The 17,354-nt window shown below is 42.8% G+C and overlaps 1 protein-coding gene across 4 annotated transcripts in view; it reads left to right on the forward strand.

The window, feature by feature from the left end:
* The window catches only part of zmynd11 (zinc finger, MYND-type containing 11), a 194,712-nt gene that overhangs the window by 103,213 nt on the left and 74,145 nt on the right, over window positions 1-17,354 (forward strand). For 3 of the 4 annotated variants that reach the window (XM_078232821.1, XM_078232811.1, XM_078232830.1), the window contains 2 exons: window positions 1,557-1,716; window positions 3,955-4,116. In XM_078232821.1, coding sequence (XP_078088947.1) covers window positions 1,557-1,716; window positions 3,955-4,116 — 322 coding nt within the window. Of the gene's footprint in view, window positions 1-1,556; window positions 1,717-1,942; window positions 1,987-3,954; window positions 4,117-17,354 lie in introns of those variants that run through there. The other variant, XM_078232839.1, reaches the window with a different exon arrangement.

A 17,354-nucleotide genomic window follows, 5' to 3' on the forward strand; every position in this document is an offset into this window, starting at 1 on the left:
TACTGTGTTTACCCCAGTCCAACGCCGGCATCTCCACATCATAATTAATGATCCAAGATAAATCTGTCATGGGATCCTGCCATTCTGGCCAGCAAAAAAGACTGTACAAAGGGATTTCGATAGTTTGTGTTAGAACAAAATTGACAGAGGATGTGTCAAAATGTGAACTTAATCACTTTGGCGGAATAATTAGAAAAGCAGTATATTATCTGAATGGAGAGAGACTACCTCACTCTACAGTACAGAGGAATCTGGGTGTCCTGGTACATAAATCTCACAATTAGTATGCAGGTATAGCAAGTGATTAGGAAGACGAATGTTGGCATTTATCGCAAGAGGAATCTAGTCGGGAAGTATTGCTAAGCTCTGCAAGGCCTTGGTTTTGGTCTCCTTATTTAAGAAAGGATATAATTGTATTAGAAACAAATTCCAAAAAGGTTCACTAGGTTGGTTCCTGACACGAAGAAGGTATCTTCTGAGGAAAAGTTGAACAGGTTGTGCCGAGTCTCACTGGTGTTTAGAAGAATAGGTGATCTTTTTGAAACTTATATGATTGAGGGGGCTTGACAGGGTGGACGCTGAGAAGAAGTTTCCTTTTTAGAAAGTCTAGAACTAGGGGATGCAGTTTAAAAATTAAGAGTCTCCCATTTAAGACAGAAGAAGAAAATCTTTTTTTCCCTTGAAGATCATTAATCTGCAGAATTCCCTTCTCAGAGCACAGTGAAGGCTCTCACTGAATATATTCATGGCTGAATTAGATTTTAGATCGACAAGGCAGTTACTGTGATGAGGGGCAGGCAGGAAAGTGTAGTTGAAGCTGTAGGTGGATTAGCCATGCTCTTATTGAATGGTGGAGCAGGCTCAACCTGTCTGTCCTTTCCCCTTCCATTTTGCACATACACCCACCCTCTCAGTCCCTCTACTCTTGCACCCACTTTAGAATTGTGCTCTTTACCTTGTATTGCCTCTTCTAGTTATTTCTACTAAAACAAAACAAATCACATCACACTTCTTTGTGCCGCACCAGTGTTTAAGTATTTTTAAATTTGGTGCTGTGGTTATATATGGTCTCTGTCCATAGTTGGTTTTCAAATTCAATTTTACACTAACCCCCCAATAATTATGGTAACGCTAGTATTAACTGAGAAACAGAATCTAAATATAAGCAACTAATAATAATCTCTGAATAATTCCTGCTTCAGCAACATTTTCACCAAAGCTGTTCATTGCAACCATCATGAGAAACACTGGCACTGAATTAATTGTATCCTATTTAATTTTCTTCCTTTGACATTTGCAAAGCCCTTAAGTTACAATTGCAATGTCTGGAAATTACTTCTATTTTACTTTGCAGTTTGGTGATGTGTGCATTTGTTACTTTGCTTTCTGCCGTATTACCAACTAGGCATTGGAAAGTTTCATCTGCAGAATATTGAGAAACAAATAGGTAAATTTCTGTTTAAGGTTGTGATTCTAAATTAATCATTTAAAAAAATAGATATTGTATGATTTAGCAGCAGTGATTTGATTGTGGTGATCTGTGGTTTCTCTTTTAGGTTCATGTCTCGCCTTCATAGTATGCATCCAAAGGACACCAATAGGCAGCTGGGCCTTGCAGTTAAAGACGGCCTGATTGTCGAAACACTGACTGTGGGCTGCAAGGGTTCAAAGGCAGGCATCGAGCAGGAAGGATATTGGCTACCAGGGGATGAGATTGTAAGCATTGCAGTTATTTATGACTGACGCATGCAATTCTGTTTAGTCGCTGTCAGAACCTCCTCAAGCTGCATTATATTACAGTATAACTGTGTGGTTAAGAATCCTCCACTGGAGGAGCATGACTTATCAAACAATGATCTGGTGTAAAATCAACAAGTACGGTAACACAGAGAAATAGTTTTGAATGTTTACTTAGACTGTGCCTACTCTCTTTAGGTCATCTGAAGTGCATCATCCTGTGCTGTCGTATGTGATTTTACAACCCAAGTAAGCCTGCAAGATTGGTTACTAGTGCTGTAGGCACATCCATGGAAACTCACGGTTTTCAGTGTTCAAGACAACTTCTAAAATGTACATCATGTTACAATTGACCACTTAGAAATAATGGGCCTAAATTCAACTTCTATTATTTAACAAAATTTGAAGTACTTTTAGCTCTTTAATAAATGTTTCCTTGGTCTTTATAAAAAAAAACATCTTTTTGCCAAAATTTATCTTGTAGTATACTGCAGCTTTAAATATCGTTTAGCCCCAGTTACTTTTAGCTCCAAGTAAGAAGTTGTTTGACACTGATAGGATTTTAAAATTGCATGATGTTTTACCACTGCTTTCCCAAGTCCATTTTGTTTGCTTTTTGCTGATATTTCCTTTCAGCTTTAAAAGGATGCAATATGGAAGAGGCCTGTAAGCATCTGTGGTATAATGTTTATCTCGATGGGTACTAGGATGCAGTATGACCCATGGTAATAATGTAATTTGCCACTTAACGGGTAATCATTGCTGGGCACTTTGAGGGTTTACTGCCTCTGCAAAGGTTTGGATAAGTAGCAAGCAATGTTAACAACGAGCGGACTTGGTGACAATGCCAGTTGTTCAATTATTGGACATAAGACCAAATATTTTCTTGTAAATTATCGCTTTAAAATATGCCCAAACGGATGCAATAGAATATCAGCATAATGGGCACAAGTCCCTTGATTTGTAGCAGAGCATTCCAAATTTATTATGTTATTCAACTACTTGCAGCATGGGTAGAATTCCCAGCCATAGCTCCCAGCACTGGCAAAGAAAATGCCTGCTTGGCAAATTGTCAAATAGTTTCATATTTGGCTTTTATCTTTCTGCCAGCAACATAATTTTAAGAAAAAAATCATTGGGAAAATTCTCTCTCAAAAGCAACAAAAGATAATCGAATCATTTTGGTGCAAGTTAAATTGCACTACAGGGTTGCAGACTAAATAGTATGCATTTTTTACTGATCCTGCCCTGTGGCAATGTTTCCAACCTTCTGGTAATAAAATTGCTTATAAGAATATTATTGAACTAGTTATTTTATAGTGAGTAATTTTTCTATAGTGAAGCCAGTCATCCTGCAGACCAGTAAGAAGCAGTTTCCTTACGCTGACCTGACTCATAGCATTATGAACCCACCCCAGGAATTTAGTTGCATATCACTTGGTGCAGTATAACTACAGCTTGTTACAACACCGGTTTTAAAAGCTCTCCTTGCCTGCATTGAATTTTTTGGGAACTTTGTAAACTTTCCATTTTAATGAAGGGACATGGGCTAATCCGGTAGCTGACTCCTAACAGGTGACATCTGGAAGCCAGCATAGTATTTGCATGTGTGCACAGAGCTTGGTCAACAGACAGAAAATAACGGGTTTGGTGCCACTTGCTACTTGTTCTTGGGTACTGGATTTTTAGTTGATCCCTTCCTTTCTAAACTTCAAAAACTACATTTTAGCAATTCACTTCCAGAATAAGTGTTTTAAATATCCGGTAATCAGGTTTGCTGCTTTTACAGTAACTTTGTTATTGTCACTTACTGGTGGAAATCAGAACAATTCGTGAATTGAATTTTGTCAGATTGCCCGGCACGTACATGATAAAAGCTTAGGAAAAATGGAAGTATGTTTGAAGAAGATGAACTTCACTCCAAACTCAGGAACCACATAATCTTTTCAGTACTAACACATTGGTAACAGTTCGTAGTTTCAGCATCTGTATACTTCCATAGTGACAATCTAAAATGTTACATTCCAGTGAGGTTTGGTGGTTGTCACATATAGCAAGCTATCTTCAAAATGTTATGTTCATCATTTTAAGGCTGCGCCTGACTACTTTACCACTGGCTTCTACCCTGTTACCCAAATGTGCTGCTATTCATTATTAAAATACAAAGAATTAGTTTGGTGACTGTAAATTACACATTTATGTTTCTTTCCATTGTAGGATTGGACTGTAGAAAGCCATGACTGGTATTGCATGGAGTGTCACATGGCAGGAGAGGTCCTAACTTGTGATTCCTGCTTCCGTGTTTATCATCCAAAATGTCTCCCTGATGAATTTAGGCCACAAGACAGCAGTTCACATTGGCAGTGCCAAGTGTGTAAGGTGAGTGCAGTTGATAACTTTCAAATGTTTAAAATGCAAATTTATCTAAACAAATGTTACATGACGATAAGAGACGGTCTTTAGGATTGTAAAAATATATAAAATTGCACAGTTCGTATATGTGCTACATTTTAAAAATGCATTCGTGGGACACGGGCATCGCTGGCTGGCCAGCATTTATTGCCCCTCCCGAGTTGCCCGAGGGCAGTTGAGAGTCAACCACATTGCAGTGGCTCTGGAGTCGCATATAGGCCAGACTAGGTAAGGATGGCAGATTTCCTTCCCTAAAGGACATTAGTGAACCGGATGGGGTTTTCTGACAATCGACAATGGTTTCATGGTCATCACTAGATTCTTAATTTCAGATATTTTTATTGAATTCAAATTCCACCATCTGCCTTGGTGGGATTCGAACCCAGGTCCCCAGAACATTAGTTTGAGTTTCTCAATTAATAGTCTAGCGATAATACCACTAGACCACTGGCTTCCTACGTTATCATTTTTTATGTTTATTATGTTTAACCTAGAGCACAAGCTTGAATCCTGTATCTTCAGCCATTGTGGAGATGAGGAGGTAGGGTGGTGTGATGTTGCTGAAGGAATACTTATTCTCAAAGTTGCCCATTTTTAGACTGCTTGAGTACACCTGATGGAAAAATTTTATGACACCAGTAGAAATTATAGGCCCTAACAACGCACCAGCAATAGTACTGAAGACTTGTGCTCCAGAACTTTCCGTGCCCTTAGCCAAGCTTTTCCAGTACAGCTACAACACTGGCATCTGCTGGGCAATGTGAAAAGTTGCCCAGGTATGTCCTGCACACAAGAAGCAGGACAAATACAACGCAGCCAATTACTGCCCCCTCCATCTACTCTCGATCATCAGCAATCAAGCAGCACGTGCTCAGCAATAACTTGCTCACTGACACTCAGTTTGGGCTCTACTAGGCCACTCAGCTCCTGACCTTGTTACAGCCTTGGTTCAAACATGGACAAAAGAGCTGAACTCCAGAGGTAGGTGAGAATGACTGCTTTAGCTATCAAGGCAACTTTTAGTCAAGCGTGGCATCAATGATCTCTCGAAAAACTGGAATCAATGAAAATCAGGAGGAAAACTCTGGTAGTTAGACTCATCATGTGGAGATGCCGACGTTGGACTGGGGTAAGCACAGTAAGAAGTCTCACAACACCAGGTTAAAATCCAACAGGTTTATTTGGTAGCCCAAGCCACAAGCTTTCGGAGCGCTGCTCCTTCATCAGGTGAGTGGGAGTCGTGTTCACAAACAGGGCATATAAAGACACAAACTCAGTTTACAAGATAATGGTTGGAATGCAAATCTTTACAGGTAATCAAGTCTTAAAGGTACAGACAATGTGAGTGGAGAGAGGGTTAAGCACAGGTTAAAGAGATGTGTATTGTCTCCAGCCAGGACAGTTAGTAAGATTTTGCAAGCCCAGGCAAGTCAGTTTGCTGCAGCAAAACTATCAGAATCGCTGAGCAGAAACTGATGGCCAAGTTCTGCACACATGAGGACGGCCTCAACTGGGATCTTGGGTTCATGTCACACTATCTGTAACCTCCACGACTTGCCTGGGCTTGCAAAATCTCACTAACTGTCCTGGCTGGAGATAATACACATCTCTTTAACCTGTGCTTTAACCCTCTCTCCACTCACATTGTCTGTACCTTTAAGACTTGATTACCTGTAAAGACTCGCATTCCAACCATTATTTTGTAAATTGAGTTTGTGTCTTTATATGCCCTGTTTGTGAACACAACTCCCACTCACCTGATGAAGGAGCAGTGCTCCAAAAGCCTGTGGCTTGTGCTACCAAATAAACCTGTTGGACTTTAAGTTAGACTCATACACAGCACAAAGGAAGAGTGTTATGGTTGTTGGTGGTCAATCATCTGAGTTCCAAGAGTTCCCCAGGGGATTGGTCTAGACCCAACCATCTTGAGCTGCTTCATCAATGACCTTCCTTCCATCATTGGGTCAAAAGTGGGGATGAACAATGTTCAGCACTATTCGTGAATCTTCAGATGCTGAAGCAGTCCATCTTCAAATGCAATAAGACCTAGACTGTACCCCTGCTTGGGTTGACTAGTGGCAGTAACGTTCGTGCCACACAAGTGGTAGGCAATGACCATTTTCAACAAGAGAGAATCTCATGATTGCCACTTGACATTCAATGATGTTACCGTCACTGAATCACCCATTGTCAACATCTTGGGGGTTACCATTGACCAGAAACTGAACTGAAGTATCCATATAAATACTGTGGCAACAAGAGCAGGTCAGAGGTTAGGAATCTTGCAGCAAGTAACTTCCCCAGAGCCTGTCCACAATCTCCAAGGTACAAGTCAGGAGTCTGATGGAATACTCTCCCCTTGCCTGGGTGAGTCTAGCTCCAGCAAGAAGCTTGACACCATCTTGGACAAAGCAGTCCACTTGATTGGCATCTCTTCCGCAAACATGACCACCAGGAGCAGCTGTGTGTACCATCTACAAGAAGCACTGCAGGAACACACCAAGGCTCCTTAGACAGCACCCTTCAATGCCATCTAAAAGGACAAGGGCAACACCACCACCTGGAAATCCCCCTCTATTTGTGTACCGGTACCAAATGGACTGCAGCGGTTCAAGAAGGGAGCTCATCATCTTCTCGAGGGCAAATAGGGATGGGCAATGAATGCTGCCCTAGCCAGCAAAACTCACATCCAAGTATTATTTGCTGAGCAAGATAGCTAGAGTGAATACAAAGGATTGAGGAGGGGAGAAAATAGAGCTATGTTATTGATTTAATATTGTTTGTACTCTGAATTCAAATAATAGACTAGTTAAATTGATAAACTTCTGTAATATAAATTTCTTGCACATGTATTATAATTCAGAAAGCAGATATACCAGGTTCCCTCGACAGGAAATGTGGACATTTCAAGCACAGGTAAATAATTGGCAATCTGGCCGTACTTGTGGTAACAGAAGTCAATTGTTTTCATATATCTAGCTCGTTCTTTAAACATCACTTTCTCCCTCCCTCACAGGCAGGGTGCAATTTTTTAAAAAGATTGTAATATTGTAGGTAACAGGAATTCCAAAGCATGCTGCTTTTTGGCAGTTTGCATTCTACAGACTTGGTCTCCATCTAGTGATGGTTTATGGTTTGGCAGGTTGCAGCAAACCTGCATTTCTTGCTCCAGAACTCTGTTCCAAGCCAAGTGAACCTATCAAGTCGTGAAGAGAATGTCTTACAAAGACAGGAGTTGATGCATTCACGTAATCATCAAAGTTCCAACAACTGGGATGGAGTATTTGAGCTGTAAGGCGAGACCAGATAGGCTTGGATTGTTTTCTCTAGAGCAGGGAAGGCTGTGGGGAGGACATGATTGAGGTGTATAAGGTATGAAGGGTATAGACAGGGTGACTAGGAGTTAGCTGTTCCCCTTGGTTGAGGGGTCAATCATGAACGGACATAATTTTAGGGCAAGGGGCAGGAAATTCAGAGGGAGCTTGAGAAAAAGAAACTTCACTCAGAGGGTGGTGGGAATCTGGAATGCGCTGCCTGCGAAGGTAGTGAAGGCCGGAAATCTTACAACCTTTAAAAAATATTTTGATGAGCACTTGAAACATCATAATGCTCAAGGATATTGGACAAGTGCTGGAAAATTGAATTAGCGCGCCTTTAAGTGGTAGTTATTGTTGGTGCAGTCTCGATGGGTTGAAGGGCCTTTTCTGCACTGCAAGACTCTGACTCAAATTTTAGCACTTTCGATGTAGAAAAGGTCCAAAGATATTTTACAGAGGCATTAAACAGATGGTGGGAGGAAAGGACACTGAGCAAAGTGAGAGATTAGGAGAGGTGACCAAAAATGTGATCACAGATATTTTAGGGAGGGCCTTCAAAAAGAAGGTGGTGAAGAGTTAACAATGTTCGTAGAGAAATCAGTAGTATGGAGCCCAGGTTGTTGAAGACTTTGTGGAATTAAATGGAGGATACAGAAGAGATTGGAGTTTGAAGAATGTAGAATTTGGTGGGAAGTGTGTAGAGAGATGGGGTGAGTGACTGTGAATGGAATTAAACCGTAGGATAAGGATTATCAATTTGACATTGAGATGGCACCCCATTCTAAATAACTGGGACCAAAGTGATGAGTGAGCAGAACTTGTGACAGGGTAAGATACAGAACCAAGTTTCAGGTGAGCTAATGCTTGTGGAGGATGGAGGACTGCAGTTGAGAGCATCGGATGAGTCGTGCAAATTACCAAACCATAGGTGAGGGTTTTATTGAGGAAGAGACTGCAGTGGGTGATATTTTGGTGATAAAAGTGCATGTTCTTTGTAACAAAGATGTATGGTATGAAGCTCATCTGAGGGTCAAACAGGTTACCCAGAGAGAAGGATGGAATTGATGGCAAGTGTTTGTGGCAGGAATGTGCAGGTCAACCTCATTCGAGACTGCAGAGTTATTGAGGCCAAGTAATGCATCCCAGAGAAGGTTGTTGTGACTTTGGATAAGACTGTTATGGTGCAGTTGGAAGGGTGGAAACCCGGTTGGAGAGATTTAAACAGGCAGTTGCAGATGAGGTGGTTCTGGAAGAACTTTTAAAATAAAAGGGAGGTTGGTCTTTGACAAAAGTACTATTTTGAGTGGTAATCATGGTTTTGATGGGGAGGACTTTGCCTGACCAGGACCAATTTGCATTGTCAGCTGGCATGGCTGCCAGGGAAGAAGTTGTTTTATTATGAGTTATGTGTGAATGGGTTGTGGATTATGAGAATGAGATGTGATTGGAGAGGATCTGATGAAAGATCAGTGGGAAATCAGAGAGATGGACATTCGAGACTACAATAGATTAGAATTGATGAGATACTTGGATTAGTGGACAAAGGTAAGGGATAGAAACATTGGAACCAGCTAAACAGCTGATCTCTATCTTAGTGAAAAAGAAATCCACTCTACATATAACTGAATACTCCCTTGGTTGTAAAAATATTCCTTCTAAAGCAGAGATAACAAATTAAATTAGCAAAGAAGATGGAACGTACAACATCTTCTAAAATCAATTTCCATGTGTTTGTGGCTTAAATCCAGCTTTACCACCACCTGTCTTGACCTCTGTCCTGCCTTTGATTTATTGCACTGCTTGTTTGATATCCAGTACTAGATGAGCAAAAATTTCCTCCAACTAAGTATTGGGAAGACCAAAGCCATTATCTTTCGCCCTTGGCACAATCTTCATTTCCTAGCATTTGACGCCATCTTGCTCCTTGGCAACTGGCTGAGGCTTCATCAGTCTGTTCACAATCTTGGTGTCATATTTGATCCTGAGATTGACTTCGAAGCACCCATCTATTCCTTCATCAAGATTCATACTTGCAAGTCGTTGCCCAACTCACCACCTACCCCTGTTCATTTGTTGCTGCAATGCGTGCTACCTTTAGTCAGAACTATGCCAATCTTCTCCTGGTCCACCCTACATAAACCTGAGCCCCTCCAATCCGCTGCTGCCTGTATTCTAACTCACACCAAATCTCATTACCCCTGTACTCACTGGCCAGCATTGGCTCCCATTTTGGGAGCACCTGTGTTTTAGAACATAGAAAAATACGCACAAACAGGCCCTTCGGCCCACAAGTTGCGCCGGTCATGTCCCTACTTACCTAGGCTTATATATAAGCTTACCTATAACGCTCAATCCTATTAAGTCCCATGTACTCATCCAGAAGTCTCTTAAAAGACCCTATCGAGTTTGCCTCCTCCACCACCACTACCGGCAGCCGATTCCACTCACCCACCACCCTCTGAGTGAAAAACTTACCCCTGACATCTCCTCTGTACCTACTCCCCAGCACCTTAAACCGCTCGTAGCAGGTTCTCATTCATGTTTTCAAATATCTCTGAAACCATTTCTGTGCACTTCCAATTTATCCCGCTTGTGCATCCCTTGTTTTCATCACTCCATCCTTGCCTCAAGGCTACTTAGGCCCTAAGCTCTGGAATACCCTCTTCACTTCTTTTATCTCCTTTTATATCCCTTGTTTAAACCTATGCCTTTACTGTCCTCCTTGGTGCCATATTTTTCATTGTGCTCTGATAAAGCACCTTGACATGTTTTGCTACTTAAGATGATTTCTCCTGTCGCTTCAGATGAGAGAGAGGATGACAGATTTTTCAAGGGTAGATGTGGTGCAGATTTGAGTTAAATACTACCAGATCAGCCATGGTGGAGCAGGCTGGAGGGGCCAAATTATCTTCTCCTGCTCCATGTTTATATGATTGTTCATATAAAGGAGGAGACCATCTTGGTTGGCGTCATCTCATATATGATATTAAACCAGATCTTGATTTGCAGATCCAGTTGGAAATATTACATGTGAAATCAATGCTAAAGGGGTGGCTGAAGGCTACGTTATAGGCATGTATAAGATGTTCTATGATATGATAAATTCAGTGCTTCAGTTTTTATAGTTCTGTCATTTTCTTTAAGGATGACAGTTTAAAAATCAAGGTGTTGCTAGACCGGGTACCAACTAGGTCATTGAGCACAATGTAATTATTTCAAACAAATAGCGGTGAAAAGTTTTTAAAGTTTATTTATTAGTCACAAGTAAGGCTTACATTAACACTGCAATGAACTTATTGTGAAATTCCCCTAGTCGCCACACTCCAGTTCCTGTTCGGGTCAATGCACCAAACCAGAACGTCTTTCAGACTGTGGGAGGAAACCGGAGCACCCAGGGGAAACCCACGCAGACATGGGGCGAATGTGCAAACTCCACACAGACAGTGACCCAAGCTGGGAATTGAACCTGGGTCCTTGGTGCTGTGAGGCAGCAGTGCTAACCACTGTGATTTGATTATTCCAATATGTTCCTGAGTGGTCTCCTTGATGCCAATTAAATGGGCATCAGTGCTTTGGATGACCTCAAGTTTACGGAGGGTAAAATGTGGGAGACCACTCAGGAGTATATTAGAATAGTCAAATCTGGAGGTAACGGGCCATGATTGAGGGTTTCAGCAGCAGGCAAGCTGAGATGGGGCGAAGGCAGGCAACAGGATGAGAATGGAAATAGGCGGTCTACGTGGTGGCATAAATATGGAATTGGAAGCTCATCACCAAATGTGATGCGAAATTTGTGAACAACCTAATTTAATCTCAATCTGTTGTCAGGGAGAGGAATGAGATTGGTAGTTATGAAACAGTAGGGTGGTTGGGCACTACTTGCCCCATCATGTCCATGCCGGCTCTTCAAGGGCAATTTTGCTAGTCCCTATCCACTTTCCCTGCGGCCATGCATATTTTCTCCCTTCAGGAGCTTATCCAGTTCCCTTTTGAAAGCCACGATTGATTCTATCTCCACCATGTTGCTCAGTCGCAGCTGGAACTGAGACTACCCAAACTTATTTTATTTTGGATCCTATTGGCAATCGGGAAACTTTCATCTTATCTGTCTGAGTTGACCTTACACTCGGGCTTTGGAAAGGAAAGCAAATTATCTCTTGGCTGTTAGTGTTGCTCATTATTGATCAGCACATGGGATTTGTGAGCTAGGCTGACTTCTTATACCCCATCTTGAATTGGAGTACTATTAAATACTTCATCTAGCAGGTAGCAAAGTTCCTGTTACATATTCGGGGAGGTGGTGTTCACCAGAGATCCAGGACATTGCTCTGAGGATTGGGGTTCAAATTCCACCACAGCAGATGGTGAAATTTGAATTCAATAAAAATCTGGAATTAAAAGCCTAATGGTGATCATGAAACCATTGCTGACCACCTTGTTCAAAAAATCTGCCGTCCTTACCTGGTCTGGTCTACGTGTCTGGTCTGGAGCTGCTGTGAAGGGACAGTTAAACCCCAAACACTACTTCAGTGTTTCCCTCCCTACCTTCTCCTCTAACCAAAAAAAAAGTCGGCAGGAGGACTACAAACAAGGGAGAGGTGAGTTGAGATTCTTTTACCCTTTTACCTGCATAGGGCAACATGGCAGTTAGGGCAATGACATGCTCCTCCTGCCAGATGTGGACAGTTAGGGAGCAATGAGACCACATTTGGAATATTGTGTGCAGTTCTGGTCACCTCACTATAAGAAGGATGTGGAAGCGCTGGAAAGAGTGCAGAGGAGATTTACCAGGATGCTGCCTGGTTTGGAGGGTAGGTCTTATGAGGAAAGGTTGAGGGAGCTAGGGCTGTTCTCTCTGGAGCGGAGGAGAGACTTAATAGAGGTTTATAAAATGATGAAGGGGATAGAGTGAACGTTCAAAGACTATTTCCTCGGGTGGATGGGGCTATTACAAGGGGATATAACTATAGGGTTCATGGTGGGAGATATAGGAAGAATGTCCGAGGTAGGTTCTTTACTCCGAGAGTGGTTGGGGTGTGGAATGGACTGCCTGCAGTGAGTCAGACACTTTAGGAACATTTAAGCGGTTATTGGATAGGCACATGGAGCACACCAGGATGATAGGGAGTGGGATAGCTTGATCTTGGTTTCAGATAAAACTCGGCACAACATCATGGGCCGAAGGGCCTGTTCTGTGCTGTACTGTTCTATGTTCTTAATCTAGTCTCCCTGACAACTTTGTCTGCAGGAAGTGTGTCCAGTTGCAGCTCCTCACAGACCGCATTGTTCGGTTGGAGCAGCAGGTGGATGCACTGCGGAGCATGCAGGAGGCAGAGAGTGTGATAGACACTAGTTACAGGGAGGTTGTCTCACTACAGGTTCAGACAGGTAGATGGGCGACTGCCAGGAGAGGCAGGCAGGTAGTGCAGGAGTCTCCTGTGCCTATTGCCCTTTCAAACAGGTCTATCATTTTGGATGCTGTTGAGGGGGATAGCCTGTCGGGGAGATACCAGCAGCAGCCAGGCCTGTGACACCACAGCTGGTTCTGCTGTGGGACAGGGTTGGGCAAAGAGCAAGCGAGTAGTAGTAATAGGGGACTCGCTAGTTAGAGGCACAGACAGGCATTTCTGTGGCCGCAATCGAGACTCCAGGATGGTGTGTTGCCTCCCTGGTGCCAGGGTCAAGGACGTTTCTGAGCGATTGCAGGACATTCTTAAGGGGGAGGGTGAGCGGCCAGAGGTCGTTGTACATATTGGTACCAACGACATAGGTAGGAAAAGGGATGAGGTCCTGAAATGTGAATATAGAGAGTTAGGCAGAAGGTTAAGTGCAGGACCTCGAAGATAGTAATTTCAGGACTACTACCGGTGCTACGTGCTAGTGAGAGTAGGCAGAAGAATGCCTGGCTTGAGAGCTAGTGCAGGGGGCAGGGATTTAGATTATTGGATCAATGGGATCTTTTCTGGGGAAGGGCTGACCTGTTCAAGAGGGATGGGTTACATTTGAACTGGAGGGGGACTAACATCCTGGCGGGGAGATTTGCTAGAGCCACTCGGGAGGGTTTAAACTAGTTTGGCAGGGGGGTGGGATCCAAAGCAGTAGGGAGACAGAAGAGAAGTTTGAGGACAGCACAGAAGTTAAAGAGAGCACATTAAGTAGTAAAGGCAGTGGCAGTAATCCTAGTACCAGACAGATCAGGCAAAAGCAAGGCAGAGAGCAAGGGAAGTCCAGATTAAACTGCAGTTATTTCAATGCAAGAGGCCTGACGGGCAAGGCAGATGAACTCAGGGCATGGATGGGTATGTGGGACTGGGATATTATAGCAATTACTGAAACATGGCTAAGGGAGGGACAGGACTGGCAGCTCAATGTTCCAGGGTACAGATGCTATAGGAAAGATAGAACAGGAGGTAAGAGAGGAGGGGGAGTTGCACTTTTGATTAGGGCTGTACTGAGAGGGGATAAATCCAAGGGTTCGGCCACTGAGTCTATATGGGTAGAACTGAGAAATAAGAAGGGGGAAATCACTTTGATAGGGTTGCACTATAGGCCCCCAAATAGTCGGCGGGAAATTGAGGAGCAAATATGTAAGGAGATTACAGATAGCTCCAAGAAAAATAGGGTGATAATAGTCGGAGATTTTAACTTTCTCAACATTGACTGAGACAGTCATAGTATTAGAGGATTGGATGGAGAGAAATTTGTTGAGTGTATTCAGGAGGAATTTCTCATTCAGTATGTAGATGGCCCGACATGTGAGGAGGCAAAACTTGACCTCCTCTTGGGAAATAAGGAAAGGCAGGTGACAGAAGTGTTAGTGAGGGTTCACTTTGGGAGCAGTGACCATAATTTTATTAGTTTTAAGGCAGCTATGGAGAATGATGGGTCTGTCCCCAAAGTTAAAATTCTAAATTGGGGCAAGGCCAATTTTGATAGTATCAGGCAGGAACTTTCAGAAGTTAATTGGGGGAGTCTGTGGAAAGGCAAAGGGACGTCTGGTAAGTGGCATGCTTTCAAATGTGTGTTAACCAGGGTTCAGGGTAAACACATTCCTCTTAGAGTGAAGGGCAAGGCTGGCAGAAGTAGGGAACCCTGGATGGCTCGGGATATTGAGGCCCTGGTCAAGAAGAAGAAAGAGGCACATGACATGCATAGGCAGCTGGGATCAAGTGAATCCCTTGAAGAATAAAGGGGGTGTAGGAGTAGAGTTAAGAGAGAAATCAGGAGGGCAAAAAGGGGACACGAGATTGTTTTGGCAGCTAACGCAAAGGAGAATCCAAAGAGCTTCTACAAATGCAGAAAGGGCAAAAGAGCAACAAAGGAGAGAGTCGGGCCTCTTGAGGATCAACAAGGTCATCTATGTGCGGATTGACAAGAGATGGGTGAGATCCTAAATGAATATTTCTCAGTATTTACTGTTGAGAAAAGCATGGATGTTAGGGAACTTGGGGAAATAAATAGTGATGTCTTGAGGAGTGTACATATTACACAGAAGGAGGTGCTGGTGGAAGTCTTAAAGTGCATCAAGGTAGATAAATCCCCGGGACCTGATGAAGTGTATCCCAGGACATTGTGGGAGGCTAGGGAGGAAATTGCGGGTCCCCTAGCCGAGATATTTGAATTATCGATAGTCACGGGTGAGGTGCTTGAAGATTGGAGAGTGGCAAATGTTGTGACTTTGTTTAAAAAGGGCTGCAAGGAAAAGCCTGCCAGTGAGCCTCACATCTGTGGTGGGTAAATTGTTGGATGGTATTTTGAGAGACAACGATCTACAAGCATTTAGAGACACGAGGGCTGATTAGCGACAGTCAGCATGGCTTTGTGAGTGGAAAATCATGTCTCACAAATTTGATTGAGTTTTTTGAAGGGGTAGCCAAGAAGGTAGATGAGGGCAGTGCAGTTGATGTTGTCTACATGGACTTCAGCAAGGCCTTTGACAAGGTACCGCATGGTAGGTTGTTGCATAAGGTTAAATCTCACGGGATTCAGGGTGATACAACGGATACAAAATTGGCTTCTTGACAGAAGCCAGAGGCTGGTTGTAGAGAGTTGTTTTTCAAACTGGAGATCTGTGACCAGCGGTGTGCCTCAAGGATCAGTGCTGGGCCCACTGTTATTTGTCATTTATATTAATGATTTGGATGAGAATATAGGAGGCATGGTTAGTAAGTTTGCAGATGACACTAAGATTGGTGGCATAGGGAACAGTGAAGAAAGTTATCTCCAGTTGCAACAGGATCTTGATCAATTGGGCCAGTGGGCTGACGAATGGCAGATGGAGTTTAATTTAGACAAATGCAAGGTTTGGTAGATTGAACCAGGGCAGGACTTACTCAGTTAATGGTAGGGCATTGGGGAGAATTACAGAACAAAGAGATCTAGGGAACATGTTCATAGCCCCTTGAAAGTGGAGTCACAGGTGGACAGAGTGGTGAAGAAGGCATTCAGCATGCTTGGTTTCATCGGTCAGAACATTGAATACAGGAATTGGGATGTCTTGTTGAAGTTGTACAAGACATTGGTAAGGCCACACTTGGAATATTGTGTGCAATTCTGGTCACCCTATTATAGAAAAGATATTAAACTAAAAAGAGTGCAGAAGAGATTTACTAGGATGCTACCGGGACTTGATGGATTGAGTTATAAGGAGAGGCTGGATAGACTGGGACTTTTTTCTCTGGAGCGTAGGAGGCTGAGGGGTGATCTTATAGAGGTCTATAAAATAATGAGGGGCACAGATCAGCTAGATGGTCAATATCTTTTCCCAAAGGTAGGGGAGTCTAAAATTAGAGGGCATAGGTTTAAGTTGAGAGGGGAGAGATACAAAAGTGTCCAGAGGGGCAATTTTTTCACAGAGGATGGTGAGTGTCTGGAACAAGCTGCCAGAAGTGGTAGTTGTAGAGGCGGGTACAATTTTGTCTTTTAAAAAGCATTTAGATAGTTACATGGGTACAATGGATACAGAGGGATATGGGCCAAATGCGGGCAATTGGGATTAGTTTAGGGGTTTTTAATAAAAAAGGGCGGCATGGACAAGTTGGGCTGCAGGGCCTGTTTCCATGCTGTAAACCTGTATGACTCTGGCACAGTGGTTAGCACTGCTGCCTCACAGCACTAGGAACCCGGGTTCGATTCCTGGCTTGGGTCTGTGTGGAGTCTGCACGTTCTCCCATGTGTGTGTCCGAAAGACGTGCTGGTTAGGTGCATTGGCCATGCTAAAGTCTCCCTCAGTGTACCTGAACAAGCGCCGGAGTGTGGCGACTCGGGGATGTAACTTCATTGCAGTGTTAATGTAAGCCTACTTGTAATACTAATAAATAAATTTTAAACTTTAAATGGCCTAATAAGTCACTCAGTTGAAGGGAAATTGGGGATGGGCAATATATGCTGGCCCAACTAGCGCTGCCCACATCCCATGAATGAGAAAAAAACAAAGACATGTTTCGAAAGTTACTTCTTGAACAGTGGATCCTTTTTTATGGAAAAAAAAACTTACATTGCTGAACAGAGATAATTAACTTATTCTTTTTGATAGATACAAGATAATGCTTAATGGCCCACATGTTATAGTGGAAAAACTTTGAGAAGTTAAAGAACACATTTAATGTTGTTTTTATGACTAACTAATAAACCAAATAAACCTGTTGGACTTTAACCTGGTGTTGTGAGACTTCTTACTGTGCTTATCCCAGTCCAACGCCGGCATCTCCACATCATAACTAAAGCCTAGCCAGAGAAATTGAGATCTCCATCTTAACTGCAAAAGGAACCAAAAACTTTGTAAATGACAGGTTTGAAATGTCAGCAGCTCTTCAACATCATTATCAAGTCACTGAAGCAACAGAAAACCTAGAGTTTGCTTTGAACTCTCATACATTTTTTATTCCA

Source organism: Mustelus asterias, chromosome 2 (assembly GCF_964213995.1).
Source record: "Mustelus asterias chromosome 2, sMusAst1.hap1.1, whole genome shotgun sequence".
Taxonomy (NCBI): domain Eukaryota; kingdom Metazoa; phylum Chordata; class Chondrichthyes; order Carcharhiniformes; family Triakidae; genus Mustelus; species Mustelus asterias.